General features: G+C 39.7%; 1 protein-coding gene across 5 annotated transcripts; it reads left to right on the forward strand.

Moving 5' to 3' along the window:
• The first annotated feature begins 2,723 nt into the window (after positions 1 to 2,723).
• ING3 (inhibitor of growth family member 3) lies at positions 2,724 to 19,430 on the forward strand. Of its 5 annotated transcripts, none has more exons than XM_058023085.1 (12): positions 2,724 to 2,876; positions 3,044 to 3,108; positions 6,982 to 7,082; positions 8,434 to 8,499; positions 10,627 to 10,723; positions 12,876 to 12,947; positions 13,216 to 13,332; positions 15,290 to 15,447; positions 15,804 to 15,994; positions 17,122 to 17,314; positions 17,814 to 17,852; positions 18,486 to 19,430. In XM_058023085.1, the coding sequence occupies exons 1-12, from the start codon at positions 2,740 to 2,742 to the stop codon at positions 18,600 to 18,602; spliced, it is 1,353 nt and encodes a 450-aa protein (XP_057879068.1). In that variant the 5' UTR covers positions 2,724 to 2,739; the 3' UTR covers positions 18,603 to 19,430. The 5 variants fall into 5 exon arrangements, with proteins under 5 accessions (XP_057879068.1, XP_057879069.1, XP_057879070.1 ...); XM_058023086.1 differs by having other exon boundaries at positions 15,389 to 15,447; XM_058023087.1 differs by having other exon boundaries at positions 2,762 to 2,876; positions 3,044 to 3,115.
• Positions 19,431 to 23,862: the final 4,432 nt, after the last annotated feature.

The raw sequence follows: 23,862 nt of genomic DNA on the forward strand, positions 1-23,862 counted from the left end.
ATTTGAAAATCTCAACCCCCATCTGAGAAGCGCACATCAGAACATAAATTTATGTTTCAGCTTTTTTTTTTCCTGTCAGTTGAAAACTAATGAAACCTAGGCAAGCAATTAGCTTTAGGTAGATCACAGGGCATCTGTAATATTCCTTTGTGCCATCACTCCGTCACAGTGATGAAACATGATTTATGTGAAACATTTGCTGGAGAAAAGCCATCAACATTAATAATATTATATAAACAGGAGAAAACAGCAGCTCCTGTGGCCTCCCTTCACTTCCTGTGCTAAGCAGCTCTGTAGTGGCAAAGGAGTTTTTTGAGAAACGTTGATTGTAATTCACAAATTGAATGTTTTACCTTGAGTTCACAGCTGGTGTTTAGTTCTTTTTCACTGTATTTGCATTCCAATAAACAGTCATTAATCCCTGTTTCCTTATCGGGAGCTGCTCTAATTAGGTTGTTCTAAAAGTTGAGTTAATCAATAGAGTTAATTCTTTGCATTTATAAGCAACAGGAAGTTTTCTAATGTAAAAACAGTTTATTTTTTATGATCTCTTGGCTTATCACTTCTTAAGTGTCAGCTTAAACTCAGTTTGGTATGCCATTGGTATGTCATGATAAACAGCACTTGCACAAGCAATCCTACTGCAGGTGGTGTGGCCAGTCATTTGACTATACAACATGAATAAATATGGGCAGAAATGAAAAATATGAGCTGCTTCATTTGTCTAAAAAATACTAAAGAAGACTACAGGTAGATAAATAAATTCCTGTTTTCTTTTCAATAGATAGTGAAGGCATTGAATTGTATTTTCCTTTGTAGTTTACCTCACAACCCCCTGCCATCCTTTACTGTAAAGCACGACAGTGAACAGTTTTCTAAGCATGTCTCTATTTCTATAAGAGACTCTCACATTACAATAAACCACTACACATTAACAGGGGGAACTCACACCTTGTAGAAAGCAGCCAGCCCCACTAGCACTTGGTCATTCTGCTGGCATAGCCTGGTTTCATTTTCCTGTTTCACCACCAGACACAGGGCACATGCCATTACTGATGGCACGGCTGAGACACAGCCCCACACCCAGCTTTTCTCCTAATGAATATAGGATATCATTACTTTGCTGTGCTTTTGTATGGATTAAGTTCTCTTGCTGCATCAAATCCTTTCACTTCAGTAAGTGCAGGCATTTACCTTCCCACAAAGGGTCAATCTTGTGTTTTACATACCAAACTGGGCCAAGTAATTTCCCACACAAAACTCTAAAAATACTGTTATGCCTACACTAGTCAGAAGATCTACAGGAAAGACATCTGTACAAACAATAATATAAGAGATTATTTCCACCAAGGCTAACTGTGCTTATGACCATCTAAAATCTGTTCTCATTTCTATGTCTGAGAGTAGTTGATATTTCTGGGTTGGCAGTGCAGACTACATAGATGATGATGGAGTGAGTATGGGAAGTGACCACACTGATGCAGCATTTTTTTTTCATGAAGTTGAAGTTATTGAGAGTTTATTGTTAAACCTTCTTCATTCTTCATCTTCAATGGCAAAGGAATTAAAACCCCTCAACTTGCTTGCTCTACCATATGTATCCAACACATTATTTACAAAATGTATGCTTCACTTCCCAAAATTCAGTCATCTTTAACTAACTACTCACCATACATGAACTTCAGACATGAGAAAAGTACCACTTTCCATTGGTCTTATCCCTCAAAAACATCCCACGCAAGTTCTACTGATACTTGGCTTAAACATACGTTTCCTTTTTGCTTGGATACACCTGGCACAGATAAAGACATGGAAACAAAAAAAGCACGGTGGAAAGCAAACCTGATCTGCTATCATAATTCTTATGCTCCTATACTTACACCTGGCATCATGCAAGCCCCAAAATTTTCTTTCCCTGGGCAAAAAACACGTCTGGATAAATGCATCAGTCCTTGCTTAAAGCAATCAATAACAATAATAGAAGAGTGATGAAAAAGACTATTTGGGGGAATGAAACAGTGTGAAAAAAAACAGTCCCAAACACGTGAAAGTGAATTACTGCAAGGAGTGCGGTAACTGGATGGCAGTCAGTGCTGTCAGCCAATTTTGGTTACACTCTTGAGCAGCAATGCCAAAGCCCACGTTCGTTTTTACTCTCCTAAGGCTGTTCGTGCCTGGGACCTGCGCTGAACGGAGCAGCTTTTTTATCTTGTGCCGTGACAGGTCACGGACTGAAGCAAATTCATTAGCTTTGCCGTTTCTTACGCTTTTAATGAACTACTGCCGGCTGCGAACATTTAAAACATCAACGGGCCAACAAAAGCCTCGAGACTGGTCAAGAAGCTGCAAGTTTTCCCTCGCCGTTCGCCTGACTTGAGGCGCTGCGGTCGCGCCGGGGACGCTCCGGAGGGCCCAAAGCTGCTCCGGGACAAGAGTGCGGCGGGCCCTGTGAGGCGGGAATGCCCCCAGGAGCGCGGGAACGGCCCCGAACAGCGGGAACGCTCCCAGGAGCGCGGGAACTGCCCCGAACAGCGGGAATGCTCCCAGGATCGCGGGAATGGCTCCGGACCGCGAACCGGCCGGAACGACAGCGCAGGGCAGGACACGCAGCCTCCCACAGCTCGCCCAGCACAGACTACGCTTCCCGTGAGGCCTCGCGGCAGAGCGCGGGCCGCGGTGTGCGTCAGCGGCGCGAGCAGCCAATCGCGGCGGGGCCGCGGCGAGCGCCGTCCGCCGCCAATGTTGTTTTCGCTGAGTCGAGGTGCTGGTGTTGTTGGCCGCGGCGCCATATTGGAAGGGACGCGCGCCCGCTCTCGAGCAGCCCCTGGGCGCGGGCCCGGCCGCCGCCATGCTGTACCTGGAGGACTATCTGGAGAGTGAGTGTGTGCGCGGCGGGGGCGCCGGGCGGCCGGGCACGGCCGGTGCGGGGGAGCCGGGGGAAGCCGCGGCGAGGAGGCGGCGCCCCCCCTCCCCCACGGCAGCGAGTGACTGACTGGCTCCCTCCTCCCTCCCCCCTCTCTCCCGCTCCCCCGTGTCCCCGCAGTGATCGAGCAGCTTCCCATGGATCTGCGCGACAGGTTCACCGAGATGCGCGAGATGGACCTGCAGGTGCAGAGTACGTGAGTCCCGCCCCCTCCGCCTCCGCCCGCCCCCTGCGCGCCCGCCCCGCTCCGCCCCGCGGGCACCGGCCCCACCGCCGCGCCCCCGCCGCGGGGCGGCACGGCCGGGAAGGCCGAGCCGGCGAGGAAAGAAGGAAGGAAGGAGGCGAAGCGGCGCCGCTCCGGCCCGCGGCAGCAGCTCCGCCCGCTCTCCCGCGCTGCCCCGGGGCAGTCGCACCCCCTGCCAGCCGTGCCGCGGCTCTCCGGCAGCGCCGCTCGGCCCGGGGGCGTCTCGTCGTCGCCCGCGGGCGGAGGGAGCCGAGCCGGGCGCTGAGGCGAGGGGCGGGGCGCGGCGCACGCCCCCGGCGCTGTCGCGGCAGCCCCCGGCCCGCCCCGCGCCCCCGCCCGCCCGAGCGGAGCTGCCTGCCCGCGCTTGTGCTGCTCCCAAAGGCATCTTCCGTGGCACGTCCCAAACTCTTTAGGTTTTTGATCCCTAAGAGCAGTGATGGTGGCTTGGAACATGAGTTATGTCCCACTCCTTCCAGCAGGCAGCGGCATGCTCTCCCTGAAACTTTCCAGCCAGCTCCCTGATAATAACATGGGAAGGTGCCATTTGCTCGGCCCTTTGTGCCCTAGCTGACATGCAAACAAATATACTTTCAGTTTTATACAAATTATATTTTATACAAATGCCTACTTTTGTATAAATATGTATTTTATACAAAATATAAATACACTTCAAGTTTCTTTGTAGATCGCTATCTCTGCTTACATCCTAATGTAATGCGCTGCCTTAGGCTGTTTTCAGGCTGCATTGCCATTTCATCTTATCTAATGCAATCACATCTGGGACTTAGGTGTCATGTAACTTTGGGTAGCTGTTGCAGTCATTTAACACAATTAATATAGTTATCTATAACTGTGACTCAAAAGTATTCATTAGTGAAACTGCTACTGCACAAAAGATGAGAGCAATCATCAATATGGAAGGGCCAGGTTATTGTAAAGGGGAAGGAGAGAAAGAGCAGAGATTGAAATAACAAGGGAACACTGTATAGGAATACAAAATGCAGCAATAAGTGGGAACAGTTCTGTAATACTTTAATGTGCTTTCCATTGGATATTTACTTCAGTGGCTGTCATGGCTCCTTCTGGGACATAGCACCTCTGAAGTCACTATCACCAGGCAGTATCATGAGGGGAAGTGAGCCCTGACTTGGATAGTTTGGAATAAGTTCACAGATTTTACTTCTGTTCCATAAGAAGACAAAGAAAATAGTGGGGATTTTTTTTTGGGGTGTGTTTGAGAACTTGAGGCAGCTAGCAGGGCCAAGACAGCAGATTGTAATTTCCTCTGCTTTAACTGAAAATTACAAATAGCATTCCATGTTGTATTACTGGAAGTAGTAAATGACAGTGAATATTGCATACTAGGACCAACCTTAGGTGCAGAGAAAAATTTTCTCAGACCTTGGTACTTCAATGATTGCTGTGCCATGACTGGCAGGGTATCCAGACATTTATGAAACTTCTGGACTAGCACCTCTTCAGCATCACTTGCCCAACTGCATGATGAACACCACATGCAAACCTGGAGGTTGTTTGGTGTGTCAGAAGTACTTGAAAGCAGTACTTTGATGAGTGATGCTGTCCCAGAAATCTACATGATTTGTAATTCAGAGATATCTCTGCTGCTCCGCTTTAGTGTCATGGTTGACTTTGTATTCTGTCCTGTTTGGACAACACTGCCTCCTAATGAGCCAGCTCCTGCTGTTTGTAGTTGGAAGAAACAATAAACTGGGTCTGTCTGCTCTATATTCTGATAAGATTGCTGTGGAAAAAGCAAAGATTGTCTGAATTGGGACTTGACTCTTGAGCTTTAACTGAGCTCCACATGAAGCATAAAATATGTTTTTCTGATTAAGTTAAAATCATGGTAAAATGTCAGTATCTGGAAAAAGGACTCTGTTCTCTTAGCAGTTTTGGCAACTCTCTTGGGAAATTTGATCTAAGAAATGAGTATCTCAGAATATAGTATCACAAGAAAAAATGGATGAAGTCGAGTGTAGCAGAGAGAACTTTCCATCTGATTTGATAGATCTGACCTGAACTCGCCTTTGCCTTTTCTGCTCCTTCAGGAGAGACCAAGTTTCTGTGGATATTTTCCCCTAGGCAGGTTCACACAAACTGGTAACAAGTCCTTGATTAAAATTGAAGAGGGGAGATACTTTCTAAATCTTTTCTTCTTTATGTAGGCACTGGAATAACGCTTAAAGTGTTTGTGGAGATAGAGGATAGGAGATAGAATATTTTGTCTGTTGGCGTTTTGGACGAAGTTAGAGCCATTTTCTCAAAGAACAAAGATTTTAGAAGCGTCCATATAAAGTGTGTGCTTCTTGCTTGCCTCTCAGGCTTCTTAATATTCTCTACATGGTGCAAGTGGAAAATGCTCACGGTTCAGGTTCTCCAGCTTTAGCCTGTTGTACTCCAGAGCTGTTTGACTACTTTGTCTGGGTCTAAATAAAGTTGATGTGAACTTATGTCCCAACTGTAATGGCTTGGGATTAATAGTGCTCTGTCCAGTCAGTTGTTAGATTCCTCTTGGTTTTGTTCCTGAATGTTCCCAGTATAAAGAAAATTGATTAATATTTTCAATCATTGAGTATGAATGATTTTTGGATATTTATATAAACAGTTCTAGCTGTGAATTTTCAGAGAGTTGGGAAGACCCTTGGCCTCTTGGATTTTCAGAGTAAATCGTACTTAGGGTTTAATGAGCTTCTTGAACTAATTAATTAATTTGCATTTTGTTTTGGCAAGATGTGATCCAGTTTTACTGGTGGTTTCTGGAAAGTTTCTTAGGTGTTTTGCACCCAGAGCCTGAAGTTTGTAGGTGATTTGTGCATTGTCACATTTAATTTAAAACTGATAGCTGGGCAAAATGTCACTGAGAATGCTGGGAAAAAGACTTAAGTACTGTTACTATCCTGGCACTAGCAAGGCTGTCCAAGCTCGTTTGACTGAGGCAGCTGCATGTTTTTGGAAATGTGCAAGCTGTTGAGTGCAAAAGTGTCCAGCTGTTGAAATAGTAAACTCAGTGGGAGAAGGGTGGAGGGGAAAGGGAAGGGAATCCCTGTTCTTATCTCAATAAACAATGAAAAAAAATACCTTGTGGTTGACATTTTCCTTTCTAGGGACAGTTAATGTTAGAAAATGGGTGGTTTTATTTTTTCCCCCTTATGATATTTCTCAACTTCATGAAAGTGAGAATCCTGTCCAAATAATAGTTCATCAGTGCATTTACTCCTCTGGGGGTGGAGGGAATAATTTGTGAGTGCTTTCAATTTGCCCTGACACTTCCTAGCAAACTGTGGAGAGGCCCTGGACTTAAAGGCAGGGCTTGCTCTTCAGTTGGTCTACCTTTTTGAGACACTAATTTTTTTCAATTATTTGGTTTTGTATTTGACTGTTTCTCTTAGGAGAACATTTTGTTTCCTGCTCAGTTTGTAACTGGCTAGAATGTTCCAAAGTCAGCAGTCTAGAGCCCTGGGTGAGGAGTTTGGGTCGTGCTTTAAGTCACTACCACTGCTCTTAGGGACAAAAAACCTTTAGAACTTGGAGTCCTGCCTGTCCCATGCTGGAGAGCACAAGAACCTTGATGAGAATCCTACCAGAATGCAATTCTGCTTCTTGGAAATTAAGGTAAATATTTCCCTCCGCTGTCCACTGTTGCTTGGTTGTTTTGGTTTTTCCTTTTTTTTCTTCTCTAATAGTTTGCACCTCAGTCCTGTCAAGTTTGTTTGAGAAAAAAATTTCCCCTTATTTTCTAATGTTTATGTACATGAGAAAATAACATTTGTCTCAATCTTTCCCTATGCTACAGATGCAATGGATCAGCTTGAGCAGAGGGTAAATGAATTTTTTATGAATGCAAAGAAAAACAAACCTGAATGGAGAGAAGAACAAATGACATCAATCAAAAAAGTAAGGATATCATAAGAGTGGGTCAGATTTTTCTTTTGCAAACTAAGACAACCTTAGGAATAAATAGTTTATGATTGATGGGAGATTTAAGTGTTGAGAACTGTGCCTTCCCTTGGGCTTTCATAGAGGTGGATGGAACTACCATGGAGGAGGAAAGTGAGTGGAAGGATTCTTTGATCAAGAATTTCTCTGAAGTTTTACAGAGCACTTGCTAGCATTTAAAAAACATGTAATTGAAATAGTGAGGAAGCCTGAGCTCCTAAATTTGGAGCTCAGATTTTCTTGTTTTTATTTGTGTGACGTGAAGTTGCCCAAGTTAATGTGCTTTCTTTTAGAGGATATTTTTCAAGCTTAGATTCAGCATTTCCTGTGATTTTCTGCCAATGTCCTTCTACACATTATACATATGGTCTGTTTAGCTTGAGAGAGGGGGGAGTAAGAACATGAATATGAATGTGTTCTGTGTTATCCTTCAATACTTGAGCATTGGTGATGGTATTTTTAGCAATGTAGCCCATCATTTTGTCAGGAGAAACCCCTTTGTAGTCTCCTACAGTGGCTACTTCAGCCCCTAATTTGGGTAAGGGTTGTTTTCATCTTTAATTAATGCAAATAGGTTTTTAATTTCTGAAAAAGAAAAAGGTCAGAGCTCTGACTCCACTGGAACAAATGAAAAATTGTTGTTGACTTTTGTTGAATCAAAACTTCAGTAGTTTTCACAGAAGTTACTATTCAGTGGAAATTGAGAATTAAAAGGCAGTAAAATCTGTTCAACTCTAAAGTACAAGCATTTGAAAACACACCTTTTTTAAACTTTTGTCTGAATTTTCATAGATTAGAGGAGACTTCTAGATTGTTTTAGTCAAATTACGTAGAATGCACTCATGAGTTAGAGAAATTTATTTTAAAGCAATTTAAATTATATACAATATTATCTCTGTTTAACTAGAATGCTGGAAAGGCTTCCCCACAGAGTACTTCAGCATCATTTTGAAGAGCAGTAGGATTTGTGGTGGTCCTGAAATAAAAGACATGCTCTTATTTTAAGTCCGTAACATGATGCTGTGTAATATAAAATAAATCCAAGATTGTTTAATTTCTTGTAGGATTTCTTGCAGTAGGAAGTGTCTCCTTCTTGTAATGTGGCTTTTTTTAACACAGGGAAAATAATTTGATTTATATATCTCATTTAAAATGCAGATGATTGTTGTTTACAGAAAAATTTCAGTCTTTCTGAAAACTGACTTAAATTTGTCCTTTTGACTTATATTTTATGCTTCATAAGAGCAGCTTAAACTTACTGAAATTAATTCTGTTACATTAATTTTTTTTTTAATTCTCTTCATAACAGGATTATTATAAAGCTTTGGAAGATGCAGATGAAAAAGTGCAACTGGCTAATCAAATATATGATCTGGTAAGTGGACACAAGAGTTGTGGTGAATTACCTAAATTTATGCCCTGGGAAATTCTAAGCATTTTGATAAGCACTGCAGTCATGCTGCAGTGTGCTGTACTTTTATGTTGTCTGCATACAGATGTTTTGCTGATGAAAGAAACATTTTATATTTTATTGACTTTTAAGAATTTTGGGTAGTAAGTGTCACTTAAATATAAATCAGAGAAATAGTATTAGAAATCCTAAGATTTTAATGCATGGTTTCAGCTTGTTTAGGAGACTGGTTGAGAGAATCCTTTGTCATGCAGTGTTGAGGAGTCCAGGAAGGCTGGGCATTCTTCAAGAAGGAAATCTTAAATGTATAGGAGCAGCCCATCCCCATGTGCCAAAAGAGAAGCCAGCAGGGAAGAAGACCAGCCTGGCTACATACAGAGCTTTGGCTTCAATCTGGGGGGAAAAAGAGAGTGTATCACCTTGGGAAGAATGGGCAGGCAACTTGAGAAGATTGCAAGGATTTTATGAGGTTGTGTGAGGAGATACATTAGAAGGGCCGAAGCCCAAGTCAAACTTTATCTGGTTACTGCTGTGAAAGACAAAAAATATTTTAAAAAATATATCAGCAGTAAAATAAGGGCTGTGAAAAAATCTTCATCCTTTACTGGATAGAGAGGTAAACATAGTGATGGAGGATGAAGAAAAGGCAGAGATACTTAATGCCTTCATTGCTGCACAGTATTTAACAGCAAGCCCAGTTGTTCTCAGGGTACCCAGCCCCCTGAGCTGCAGCAAGTGGGTGGGGGGCAGAATGAAGTCCCCATAACTCAAGGGAGTCAACAACCTGCTGTGTCACTGAGACACACACGAGTCTGGGGCTGTGATGGGATCCTCCCCATGGTTGAAAAAGTCATTGAGCCACTTTTGGGTGTTTCCCAGAGGTCCCAATTGACTGGAAATCAGCAATGTAATGCCTGTGTACAAGAAGGGTCAGAAAGAGCATCTAGGGCAGTAAGGGCCTGTCAGCCTGACAGTGCTGGGGAAGGTCATGGAGCAGATCATCCTCAGTGTCATGACACAGCACAAACAGGACACCCAGGGATCAGGCCCAGGCAGAGTGGGTTTGGGAAAGGCAGGTCTTGCTTGGCTGACCTGATCTTCAGTGATGAAGTGACCTGCTTAGTACATGAGGGAAAGGCTCTGGATGTTGTCTACCTGGACTTCAGTAAAGCCTTGGACACTGTTTCCTACAGAACTCTCCTGGAGAACTGGCTGCTCACACCTTGGGCAGGGGCATTTTTCATTGGGTGAAAAATGGGATGGATGGCCAGACCCAGAGAGGGATGGCATGTGATTAAAGTTTATTTATTTTACATTTCTCAAGAGAACAGAACCTGCAAGTCAGACTACACTCAAATATAGAAGACATAAAACAACTGCTTTAGTTTCATTACAACTAGCCAAAAGTTTGTTCTAGAAAAGTTGGAACTGCCTCTTCTCTTTTGCTTAGCTGATAACTGGAAAAACCTCCCAGTTTTTAATAAAGATGGGTAAATTTTGCTGTGTGATTACAGATGTAGAAAGCATTTGGAATGTAGTCTTTCTTTTCACGATAGTGAGTTGAGAATTTTTGGGGTTTTTTTTGGATTAATTTTTAATACCCAACAGCACGTCATAGTTTGCTGAAATGCACAGGAGTCTCCACTTTCAGTTGAGACTCCTGTGCATTTCCTCTCCTAAGCACAAATTTGTTGGTGCTTATAGTGGCACACAAATTGCACACAGGTTTCAGTTCAGAACTTGCAATTTCCCCAAAGCAGCCCAGTTTCTACTAAAGTCCATGTCACGTACTGTTCTTTTTCTTCCCTTCTAAGTTAGCATAACTAGAGCACCTCCAAGTCTTCTTCATCTTTATTTCTGAAAAGAAGTGTCTTGGAGCTTTCCCTGTGCTATTTTGGTGTTAACAACAGTGTCTCTTCTGAGTGAGATAAATGGAGGTAACCAAGAAGATCCCTTCTGTGCATTATTGTGCTTAGTGCTGCATGGCACAAAATTGCTGGAAGGGAAATACTTAGCAAGCCTGAGATGAAGGATGTAGATATTCATGTTCCAGAACTGGATGCTATTTATTTTTGCTTTATCTAACAACAGGTAGACCGTCACTTGAGAAAATTGGACCAGGAACTTGCTAAATTTAAAATGGAACTTGAAGCAGATAATGCTGGAATTACAGAAATATTAGAGAGACGTAAGTATGCATGTTTTTCTTTAAGAACTTGACAGACTTTCTGTCAATTTCCAGAATTAAACTATCAAACACTTGTTAGTGGCTGCCAGTATTTTCACCCATGTTTTAACCCCCTTTGAAATTTTAGTTTAACCCACTCTTAGATGTTAGTTTCAACCTCGATTTATACCAGTGAAATCAAAATACTTTGGAGTAAGTAGAATAATTTCACACAACTGTTGTCCTTGTGAATTGCTACAGTAAGATACATAATTCTTTAAACCTGTTTTTAATGGTTGTAGGTATTCAGCCAAGTACTTTGGCCTAAGCATGCCACCTACCCAATTGCAAGGGTAACATTTCTTCCTTGAACTGGTTGCCACCAAACTAAGGAGGGACATTATTTTAGTGTTCCATGTACTTGGTGATTTTCTATTTTAAAGGGGCAAGAATGGGTTGTTCTATAATGGGCCAGTGAAGGAAAAGCATTTTAGGTAAGAAACCTGCATGTTAAATACAGCCATGCTGGTATTTGGAATTTGAATAAAAATGTAAAGTTACAACTTTTTTGCCAGCTTGGTGTAGAAGAATCTGTCTTTTCTGTATGTATCAGCATTTAGATATCAAATTCAAATGTGATAAATTTCTGAGTTGATGTAACTGCTGTGATTATGGAGGCAGTGGCTGTCCTCATAGCCAAAGATAGTGAAAATTTACTTGAGTCACTTGCGGATATTAGGAACAAGCATTCTTTCTTGGAACTTTTTGTGGCTGAGTTGTATAAGCTGAGAGTTTGGGGCTATTTTATTTGTAATTGCTATTAAAAATAACAGGCACAATATAAGAAGACTCTAAATTAAATGCTGTTCATTAACTAGCAATTACAGAAAAAGACTAGTTTACTTTAGTTTAAATCCCAGTTGGTTTTAGGATGCAGTGCTACCTTCTGTAGAACCACATGTTTGGAGAGGTTGCTAGATAGGATTTCAAGAAATCAAAACAGAGAAGCACTGTACTGCATGTTGCATCTTTCAGGTTTGTTTGGTCTGAGGATTTTTTTTCCTTGTTTGTTTTTAAATAAAGCTAAAAGTAGAAGACTTAACATTTTTAGCTTTCAGAGTAAGTAAATACATAAGGTTGAAGTCCCACCAGAGGGCAGCCTTTGGGCAAGTTCATAACGTGATTGAAGTTCTGTCAGCCAAAATAGCTCCTTATGCTTTGATCCTCTTCTAGAATAATTATACTAAACTTTTGTAATATTTATGTATTACTCATGTATTTCAGTGCTTTTTGAAAGCACTGGAGGAGGTAAAGAAATGCTGAGGATACAGATTTTGAAAAATGAATGTGAATTGCTTTCTTGTTTTGTCTTCTGTGTAAATGTAAGTTGGTAGGTATTGCAGCTACTTAAAGATCTTTTTATTAGAGATCGGAGAACAAAATACTGTATATTGTTCCAAATTTATAGCCAAAGTCTCTCCTATGCTGTGATTAATTAGCCTCATCTTACAAGAAGTATTATTGTTAGACATATACTTGGATTTATGCCTGTCTGACTTTTTCCTTTGGGGGGGGGGAGGATGGGGGTGGGATTTGTTGTTGTTTGTTGGTTTTGTGGGGGTTTTTTGTTTTGTTTTTATTTGTATTGTTGCTCTGTGTATTTTGGATGTTAAGAAAATCTGGATGATGATCTGCAGCCCTTTCATTTGAATGTTAAATCTTCTTTAAAGATGAAACTGCTATTTTCTTGAGTTTTGACTGAATGTGACAAGGTACACTCAGTGGAACAAGATGCCTTGTTTATACAGTTTATATTGTTCAGTCTTCAGTTTTTACTGGTGTAGATGGTCAGTACTTTTGGTGCAGCCATTCTGCAACTCATTTGATTAAGTGGCTTGGTGAGGGCAATAATGTTCTTGGTTCTTCTTATTTGTCTTGATTTTAAGCTCTTGATTTCAACAAGATAGTAGCAGTCACCAGTTTTTATTTGAGAACTAATCTCACTGGTTCGTGGTTGTACTGTAGAAATGGTTTCAACGCCAGCAAAAATTCTTCTGATTAAAATAAATATAACTGCATTGTGAATTGGTTAATATTTTAACAATCCTTTAGTATGTAAAAGTTAAACAAGTGCCAACTCTCAATTTTCATGTCATTCTTACCTCCCTCTTAGGGTCTCTGGAGCTGGATACACCAGCACAGCCTGTGAATAACCATCACTCCCATTCTCACACTCCAGTAGAGAGTAAGTATTTGAAACTTAAAAACATGGCCACTCTTTATGTTTCCTTTGGGGTTTTTTTTGTTGAGAAGTATGAGGAAAAAGATGGTTCAGAACGTTTTTCTCCTCCATCATTGCAAGGAGAAAACAAAGCATAATAAACACTAATCGTATCTGTTAAGAAGTGCAAGAATAAAATAGGTTTTGCTGGTGGGAATTAGTTGAAAGTACTAGCATAATTTGACTTTCGAGCTGAATAGATTTTAAATTTCTTTTAATTTATTTCATTTAGAAAGGAAACACAATCCATCTCACCATAGTACAACAGATCATGTTCCTGAAAAGAAGTTTAAATCTGAAGCTCTTCTATCTACCCTGACATCAGATGCTTCTAAAGAAAACACACCAGGTAATCCTAATTGTCTTTCATTTCATTGCTTTTTAGTCAGAAGAGAAACTTAATTATGTTTGTGAATTAGTCTTCTGAAATCACAGAATCATGGAATAGGTAAGGTTGAAAGGGACCCCAGTGGGTCATCGGGTGCAGCCTCCCTGCTCCAGCAGGGCCATCCCAGAGCACATGGCACAGGGTTGTGTCCAGACAGTTGTTGAATATTTCCAGTGAGGGAGACTCCACAGCCTCTCTGGACAGCCTGTTCCTATGCAACCTGTCCTGTGTGTAGCCACCTGCACAGTACAGAAGTTCTTCCTTATATTCAGGTGGAGCTTCCTGTGCACGAGGTCCTGCCTTTTGCCTCTTGTCCTATTGCTTGGCACCCCCACACAGAGCCTGGCTCCATCCCCTTGACACCTTCCCTTGAGATGCTCACAGACAGTGATGGGGTCCCCTCTCAGTCATCTCTTCTCGAGGCTGAACAGGCCCAGCTCCCTCAGCCTTTCCTCATAAGGGAGGTGCTCCAGTACCTTAATCACCTTTTCTTCACTCCACTGGACCCACTGCAGGAGCTCCATGTCTCTGTACTGAGGAGCCCAGAACAGGACACAGCACTCCAGATGCAGCTTTGCTAGGGCTGAGTGAGGGTCAGGATCACCTCCCTCAACCTTCTGGCCATGCTTTTCCTGATGCTCCCCAGGACACCATTGGCCTTCTTGGCCCCCAGAGAACACTGCTGGCTCAGGGACAGTTTGTTGTTCACCAGGACCCTGAGGTCCTTCTCCACAGGGTGGCTTTTCAGCAGGTCAGCCCACAGCCTCTGCTGTTGCTTGGGGTTGTTCCTCTCCAGGTGCACTGCACTTTCCTTTGTGGAATTTCTAGACCCTGTGCCATCAATAAAGACCTTCTGGGATCTGTCATTCAGCCAGTCCTCAATCAGAGACTGATACCCCTTTCCCTGGGATTTTCAGTCACTTGAAACATGAGAAATTACAGGCATTCTTAGTCATCTGTGTCTTCCATGAAGTGTGTCTGCTTTGTTGTCATTTAACAGTGGTATGATGGCTGTTTCTTTTTATTTACACTTTGAAGAAGATAACAGTACAGTTTCATTCAGCTAGTAGTACAAATATAAGAGATGAATGCATTATTTTTGGGAAGAAAATGCATACCACAGTTTCCAAAGTAAGGGAAAAGAATTTTCACATCTTTTTCTAAGAGTTGGTCTGAAAATAAATTTTTTCATGTGTTGTCTATGTCAAAATAAAAGTCTTTTTGTATATAGTGACTAAAAAAACCTAAACCTTTCTGCCTATTCTCAATATTAAGGTGTTTCATGGTTTCTTTTCTGAAAATTAAGGACTAAGGAGTTATATAGTAAATCAGATACCTCAGTCATGTTTTAAGTCAGTTTTAAGTAATTTCAGTCCTGTCTATTTCAGTTTTCTTTTGAAGAAACTTCACTTGAGGCTGCAAATAAAATGTAGCTATATTTGAGCAGCTGTCATTCTGCAGATGACCCCAGAAATTGTTTTGCATTAAAACTGATTTGTAGTTTTTAGAGTAAAGATTGTTGGAAGTTTTACTTCAGAAACAGTATAGGTGTGTAATCATTCTTACCTTCTTCTTGATGATTATAGTAGTGAGAATTGTTTCAATATAGGCATAGGTATGGCAGCTGTATCTGTTCTTCGATAGCTGAGCATCATAGTGAGAGCTGTCTTTGTAAAAGGACTCCTTGCACATGAGGAGAAAGGGAACAAACTTCTCTACTTCTCTTCCCCCCCCCCCCCCCCCATAAACAAATACTGGCTGTGTCTAATTACTTTTAAAACCTTTTTTCCAAATGATTAGACTGCTCTGATGCATAAACGGAGTTCCTACTCTTTCACTGGCTATCATATAACTCTTCTTAAAATGCAAAGGAATTTAGTTTCATTTTGAATTTCATAAATGTGTTCTGTTCATCAAGGGTGTCGAAACAGTAATTCATCATCCTCTTCAAACAATGCATACAATACAAACTCTTCTCAACCATTGGCATCATATAACCTGGGCTCATTATCTTCAGGATCCGGGGCCGGTGCAATTACCATGGCAGCAGCTCAAGCAGTGCAAGCCACGGCACAGGTAATGTCAAACTGTTCTTGTCATTCTGCCATCTGCTTATGATTAAGAAGAAAGGCTAGTGACTGGTTTTGTTTTTTTTTTTTTAATCTGAATTCCCATGATCGCTTTCAGCTGGTGTGATTCAGTTCTTATATTAGAATTTTATTATTATGCGACAGTTTCATCCTGTTTAGCTAGCCTACAGGGTCAGCTTGTTTTCTGACTTTTCCTGGAAGATGTTCTCACACATTTCAGTGCTTTCTGTACATAATTTCATTAACAAGGTAACGAGTGAACCTGTGCATATCATTAGCAGTTAGCAGCCTTATGTAGCACCTTTACTGTGTAATCTGATACAACATCAGCATTCCTTTTAGATGAAGGAGGGAAGACGAACATCCAGTCTAAAAGCCAGCTATGAAGCATTTAAGAACAATGATTTTCAGCTTGGAAGAGAATTTTCATTGTCCAGAGATTCAGCTGGATATTCATCATCAGCTCTGGCATCTACCTTAACTCAGACGTTAAGTTCATCAACCACAGATTCACGAAGTGGCAGAAAAAGCAAGTAGGTTTTCTTATTGTTGACTGTAATTATAAATTTGAAGGCAGATGAGCTTTTTTTTTTTTAAAAGGTCATGGGCTGTAATAGAATACATTGTATTTAATATCTGTTGGGGGGGAATCAGCAGAAGGTGGTTACTGCCTCTTGGCCATTTTTTTTTGCAGCGCTGTGTTCTTTAGTTCTCCCACTTCTTTTTCTTCAAGCAAACTTTATTGATCTGCGTTTTTATCTGAGATACAATCAAGTTTCTTCCCTCACTTTTCCATGTTTTGGAGAGGATTGATCTAACAGCAATTGTTAGGAATTACTGTGCAATGGTTTGTAGATGGTTTTGAAATAACCTGGAGATGTCTGATGCCAAGTAAACATGACACTTTCTAATGACTGACCGTGTAGAACAGGGAATGAATTTCATTTCTGAATGAAGTTTTAAAACATTTTTAACAACTCAATGTCACAACACATTCAACAATCAGAACTTGTACTTGAAAGAATTTATCTCAAAATACCCATCCTTTTAAATTGTCTTGAGCTTTTTCTTCATTCAAATTTGTGTGTGTTCACAACTCAGTTAATAATGCTGTTTGAGAAGCATTTTTCATCTATGAATATCTTGGGTGTCAGGTCTGACCTATAAGCAAAAGCAGAGAAATTTTATTCTGGCACCATTCCTATGGAGTGATTGCTGATGCTTGAGTGGAGATTAACAGAGAGTCAGACATCTTCAAAACAGTTATCTATTGTACATGACATATGACATTATTTATATGTAAATTCCTGTTTTATTGGTAACAATTTTTATAAGGACTTGACACCAAAACTATTGAGGGAAAACTTTGTGAAGAAGACCATTTGTTAAAGCCACTAGACAGTTTAGAGCTGTTGAATTCCATTGATCAGAGCAGCACATCCTGCACTTGTAAGTTGGTATGACTTGTTTCCTTTTCCAAGGGCATACAGTGGGTGCATTCCAGTGGTTGAATGAAATGTGATGGTGAATGATAGCTTTGGGATTTACATACTGCAGCAGTTCAGAGTCAACAAAGTACTTGTTTAGTGATTCTTTAACTTGGCAGAAAATAAATCATCTATGCACTTTTTTTTCCTTTTTTCTTTTTACTCTTCCTTAGAAACAACAACAAATCCTCAAGTCAGCAGTCCTCATCATCATCATCTTCTTCCTCTCTATCATCATGTTCTTCTTCATCTGCGCTGGCACAAGAACTGTCTCAGCAAACAGCAGTAATACCAGAGTCTGATTCTAACAGCCAGGTTGATTGGACCTATGATCCAAATGAGCCACGTTACTGTATTTGCAATCAGGTAAGGATGGCCTCCAGATTGAAATACAACTACAGCTGCTGTTTTGATGTAGCTGAACTTCATTCTCTGAATGCTAATTTTGAAAAAACTATATTTTTACTCTTGAACTTCTGATCTGTTTTTATTTACTTACTGGTGGTGTGAAGAATGTACTGTTAAGCTAAAAATAGTCAGTTTTTTAAGTGATGTGATATCCTTGGAGAGTTTTAAATCTTGTAGTGGAGACTTCAGGAATAATCAAATTTTTTAAAAATTGAGAGGATTTGCAGTGAATTTAGTTTCTTATCCAATCTGAAATATGCACATGTATCTTGGTTTGCATAAACAGTTTTGAAAAATCAATTCACTATGAACATGATGGTGTTTGGGTTGTGTAACAAAAGTAAAATGAAGATGTTGTTACTGCTATTAATGGAAGAACTCCTCAAAGGAAGAAATTTGAATGTTGGGCTCTTTCAAAATGTAATTGCTAACGTTTTTTTTTTTCTTATTTTACTAGGTGTCCTATGGTGAAATGGTAGGCTGTGATAACCAAGATGTAAGTAACAAAGTTCAGAAGGTTCATGAGAGGCTTATGCATATAACTATTGCATGTAGGAGTTGCTTTTTTTTAGAGTTTGTTTTTGAGCAGAGTTTTTTAGAGTAAAGCGCGTATGATTTGAACCATCCTTCAGGAAACTTCTCATGTCTCCACATGGCTTAGATTCTTTTAGAAACTGGCAGCCTTTGCTAGGTTCAAAAATGCCCTGCTTCAAAATACCCTTTATTTCTGTGAATTTTCAGCTATTTCACTACTGATAAGAGTTGTCCTTTTCGAACAAAAAAGTTTTCAAAGAACAGTTGAATATCATAATGTATTTACTGAGATAACTACATTTAAACAGAAGTAAGTGGTAAGATTTCTTTGTCAAATTAAGTATTTCAAAGCACAGCATACTTATTCTGCTGTGTAATCTGAGTCCATATATGATTCCTATAATTTTTATCATTTTTCTTAGTGTACTGAATGTATGTTGCAGATCTTCCCCTCTCCTTGTTTTGTCCTGTAGCTGGTGTGAAATGCCAAATCTAAACTTTTCACTCATGTTCCATTTTCATAGAATTGTATTTGTGATACTCATTTTGAAAAAAAACCCAATTCACAAACCCTCTCTTTTAACTCTTTTTATAGTGCCCTATTGAGTGGTTCCACTATGGATGTGTTGGACTGACAGAAGCACCAAAAGGGAAATGGTACTGTCCACAATGTACAGCTGCAATGAAGAGAAGAGGCAGTAGACATAAATAAGTTTGTTCATCTGGAAAAATATTGCATAATAAAGGTTTTATAAAGGACTTGGGAGGGGAGGGGCAACTCTCAGCACACTTCCTTGCAACCACTGAAGAGTAACATAGCAATCATAGAATGGTAAGGTTGGAAGGGACCGTAAAGATCTTCTAGTTCCAGCCCCCAGTCATAAGATCTTGAACTATTGGTTTTGCTAAGTCGTGTTTTAATATTGTAGGTAAATTATTTATGCACCTTGATGTGCTACAGATACTATTCCAGTGAGCCTTGGATTGTTCCAGTGGCCAGCATATGCAGATATTTGTACTATCAAACCATTTTCTCTAAGCAGTGGGCATTCTACAAATACTCAATCTTCCAAAAATTCCGATAAGTCAAGATTTTAAATGTATGTTTTATATACAACAGATATATTCTGCTGCATGTACTGTACTCAAGAGCTGTTACGTAACACTATGTATATTAATAGTGCAAAAAGTCAGTGCTTCTGAAAGGAAAAAGAGACAGTGGTTTTTAAAATGCCTTTATAGCTTTGGTTCTTTATGAAACTTAATTCAGCAGGCTGAAGAAAATGGTTCTTGTATACAGCGGGCTGTTGTCCTTTAGGGTACTTGAGTATGTAAAGACAAAAATGCTGTAGAATACAACAAACTTGTGCCATTAGTCTTTCTATGTTTCTGCTCCAGAGAAGGCGGGGGCCATAAGAAGAAAAAAAGGTGTTAAAGTGACGATAAATTTTTATACCAAATGTGTTTATTTTTTTGTGCAAGTAATCCTTTAAATTTGAATTGTATTAGGTGTAAAATAAAAGAACCTCAACTCCTCAGATTAATGTGTCCTGTACATTTGTAAAAAAAAATATTTCTGACTGAAATGGTTTCACAAATTTCCTTTTTTTTCCCTGGCCCTTTAATGCAGCAACACTGATCAGAAAGATGGGGTTTATGCCTATTTTTTCCTTCCTTCTTCTTTCCACTATTAAAAAATATGCTTTCCCTTTGAAATAAAGATTTTACTTCAGCCCTGTGTTAGGCTGAAAGAGTGTGGCTGTCGTGTGGGAGCTTTCCAGACCCATGAAGAGAAGAGAGGGAGAGAGGGAAGCAGTTCCATTGCATGACAGTGCAAATAGTGTCAAGGGAATAAAACCAGATAGGTCCATTAGGAATAAGAGTATGTGCAGAGAATGAAACCAGGCTTCTGTCACACCACATTTTTTCAAAATTAAAAAAGTAGGCATTTAAAGTCCATGAACTCAGAAAAAGTAGATGTGAAAGAAGGGAAATGTGATTATGGATGATAAATAGACTTTGGCAAAAGAATAGTATGGAAGTTCATGAAAATAAACAGCAAGAAGCAGTTAACTAAGGTTCCCTTGAAACTGGGAACTCCACCCACTGTGTATATATTTCTGTGGAAACCTCAGTATAAAAAAAACACTTGAAGACTAGAATATCTGGTTTTAAGTGAGGCTGTTGAGACAGTGGAGATAACCAAGTGTTTGTTTTGTGGAAAACTGGTGCCATGCTATAAATTGAAATTAAATAAGCAACCAGTAATCTAGGCTCTCCTTAAACTGAATGTCTGCCCCAAGAGCTAAGAACTAAGTCCTTTGAGAATCAAGACTGTGTACAGCAAAATCTCTCACTCCTTTGGTAACCATACTTAAGATGGTACCAAAATTAAAAATCCAAAATAAATTTCAAATTTTACTGTGAATATTGGATCCCTGTTTCATTGGGAAATGTAATTTTTTTTTTCATTGAGAAATTAGAGACCTCAAAAGAATAAAAAACTTGTCCTTGTTAGTAAATTAGTATTTTTGTGTCAAGAAAACAGAAATGGACATATGTGAAAAAAAATGCAATACCTAAGTCAAAAATGTAGAACAATAAAACTTGTACATTTGTTATCTAAATAGGAAGCCTGTAAAAGAAGCTTACAGGTCAGGAGGAGATCAGACTGTAAGAGCTCTGAGCAGTGTGAGCAGTTACATACAGAGAGAGTTCATGCCTCGTGGTCAGTAATGCTGCTGGACACTTCCCTAGGTAAACAAGTACAGGTGCAAAGTCTCTCATTAAATCTTCTTTAAAATCAGTGATGCACTGGTCAAAGAGTAGCCATCCGTTGATTGGGACATCCACACCGCTATTTAGAAAATTGAATAATTAAGAGTAAAGGAATAAATTAGCAATATCCTCAATACACACTGCTGAAGAAGAGCAGGACTCTGCTGCTCAAGAGTTACAGAAGAGGTCAGTTAAAGAGGCCTAAATGGGAACATGATATTTGCAGGTATGTTGTTTTCTGAAAAAAACCCCAAGAATGGAAAGTGCTAAAAGCATCAGACTAATGTCATGACAGACTGATAAAGTGGAAAATGTATTTAAACACTTTGCTAAAACAATGTAAATATAAAATATAAAAGAATACTTAGATTTCACTTTACCTGCAGCTGAGTCCTCTGAAGTAGGGATTACTATGTAGGAAAGTGATTTGGAAGTTACCTAGTATTTTTATGGAAACCTCAGCTCACTGTTCAGCAGCAGGTCACAAAAGTGCTGAGAATGACTCAGTAGGAGATAAAAAACAAAACAGAAAACAATTTTACACTGTGTAAATTGAATTGCAGTTAGGTCAACGTAGCGCAAAATTCTGGTCTGCTCTGTTACAAAAAGACAGCAAAGCCAGGAAAAGGCTCCAATTGGAGGGTCAAAGCTGTATCATGACAACATAGCTGAGGAACAGATTAATTGTCTGAGACTCTTCTGGATGGGAAAGAGGCAGCTCCATGAGAATATAATAGGGATTGTAAAATAAGAAGTGATGTGAAAAGGTGTGTGTTTTGATAGAAGCAGTGGTATGGAGGTAGCCAGTCCAAAATGAAAAAATGAGCAACATTTTTTCACATGTGGCATGCCTACATTACAAAATGGGATATATAGCTAAGTTCCCTGGATCAGAAACTCACTGAAGACTGATCAGTAGGGGTCAAAAGTGTTTGAGGAAAGTATTCCAGCTTGCCTCGGACAGTTCTAAAATCCTCTGGCACTCAAAAGCTATTTGATACCAGACACTGTTAGGCGACTTTCAGCATTAGGCAGTGCAGTTTCTTTTAGTTTCATGTCAGTGTTCTAGCATTTGGATGAACTTTTAGGATGAGGGGTATTTGTAGTACCACAAACTGAGAACCAATGTGCTAAGCACTCGGAACAAAACACTGTCTATTCCTTGTAAAGGAATATTGTCTGTATGCACTGGGGAGCTGTAACTTTTCTTTATTCTAGATCTGAAATGAAAAAGGGAGAGAAAATGCATTAATGGATACTAATCTGAAAATCCCACTAGTTTGTCTCTCTGGATAGGAAGGGATAATTTGCATTCTTTTTACCAAACTTAGCAACATGTTATTGACACACAGTAAAGGTCAGAAATTCTGAGGTTTGTTTCACTTTTCTTTTTTGCCTCACCAGGGAGGTACTTTCCATTGTGAGTTGGCTTTTCTTGGCAAATTTTTTCATCTCCCTCCTCATTCTGCTGGAATGTCTGGGCCATACATTTTTCTTCTTCAAGAGAGACAGCCTTTACCTTGACAGCAGAGTGTTCAATTTTTTTAGACTAAAATCTCTAAGAAGCAGAATTGCAAGAGGAATAAGACTTCAGTTTTTACACACTCTTCAGGGTATACATGAATAAAGTTAGGCCACACCATATGAACATAGTCCCTTCAATTTTGTTACTCCTCGCTGATTTGACTAAAATGCTCTGAGAACAATGTAACTAAAAGGAGAAAAATGTCACACTTCAGTGTATCTATGCCAATTTACAGTAATGTTCCTCTTAGAACTTTCAAATGTGTATCTTGCTTTTATACTCATATAATACTCAATAAAGACAAAAGCAAGCAGCTTTTTCCTCTAGATAAATCTTGTATTTCAGAGCTATTTGAGCATGCAGAAGTTGACAACAGGTTGCATGACTACTACTTTCAGGCTTGTCCTTCCATAGGTCTTATATTTTAAAACCCCCAGTAATTTCCTACGTTAGTTCATTATAGATATAAAGTCTTGATTATAAACATTACTTTAACTGCATGCTAACTGTTCTCTTTTTATAGGAATAAGAATAATTCCCTTATTCAGTCCTCAAAAAAAATCCTGAAGGTGTTGAAAAGAAAAACCCTAGCGTATTCCAGCTAGAATAGAGAAATACTTGCCTTGTGACTGTACAAGAAATCTACCCAAAGCAGTAGAAAATGATGAACAATGTTAGGATCCACAACTGTGTTAATATTTTTAAAGACCTAATACCTATTTGTGCCTTGTACCTTACTTTATGATTACTGTGCATTGTGGCAGCTCTATTCCTTTCTGAAAACTTATTAAGTAATGTTATAGTCATTGAATCAAAGGTTTCTGCTCACATCTATGAAACTGGCTACTGCCAATTAAAAAAGTTTTATTCAAGTTAAAGAGAACAATTAGATGCAGTTGTTCAGCTACAATTTTTATATCTTTCTTTAAAAATATCAAATTTTTGAGGAATCCATGTTGCTGAACAGATTTAGTTAGGTAGTTGACAGCTAACTTGGTTTTCTTATTTAAGGTGGTATATATAGGGGGATACAATATAAGAAAATAAAGGTAGTATAGGAAGTAATCTTACCCCTTAAGGAGTTGCAGCTGAGCTAATTATTAGAGATTGGGAACAGGCCTGACTTTAACAGGGCACAGCTGTAGCCAATGAGAAGAATGTTATAAAAGAGTGGGTTGGTTGGTTAAGTGGAGTCAGTTGGCTGCTGTGAGAAGAAGGAAGAGTCAGCGCCTAGAGGAGCTGCCTTAGGGAAACATCAAGGAGGTACAGGACTCTTGCAATATGGAACCTTTGCAATATAATGACAGTAGAATCCTTGCAATGTAATAACAACAGGTATAAGGCTTTTTTCCTCAAAGAGTAAATAATAGTTATACTGTATTTGCAATCATGAGGATTAGTGAAACAGAAATAGGGAGCAATGTGAAGATAATTTTATGCTTTTTCTGCCTTCAGAATTTTAGCCTTTTAATTTCAAATCAAGTTTTATGCATTGTTTTCAGAAAAGGACATGTGGGATAGATGTTTAGATAAACTTTTCAAGTGTGAGTGTAGTTAAGTGCTGGAAGGGGTCAGTCAGGGAAGTGCTATGGAATTAGGGAACCCTTCTTTGTTAGATATAGAAAGATCGATTATCCTGTGATAATAAAAGAAATTTTGTTTACAGCTC

The sequence above is a fragment of the Melospiza georgiana genome, chromosome 4 (genome assembly GCF_028018845.1).
Source record: "Melospiza georgiana isolate bMelGeo1 chromosome 4, bMelGeo1.pri, whole genome shotgun sequence".
In the NCBI taxonomy this organism is placed as follows: domain Eukaryota; kingdom Metazoa; phylum Chordata; class Aves; order Passeriformes; family Passerellidae; genus Melospiza; species Melospiza georgiana.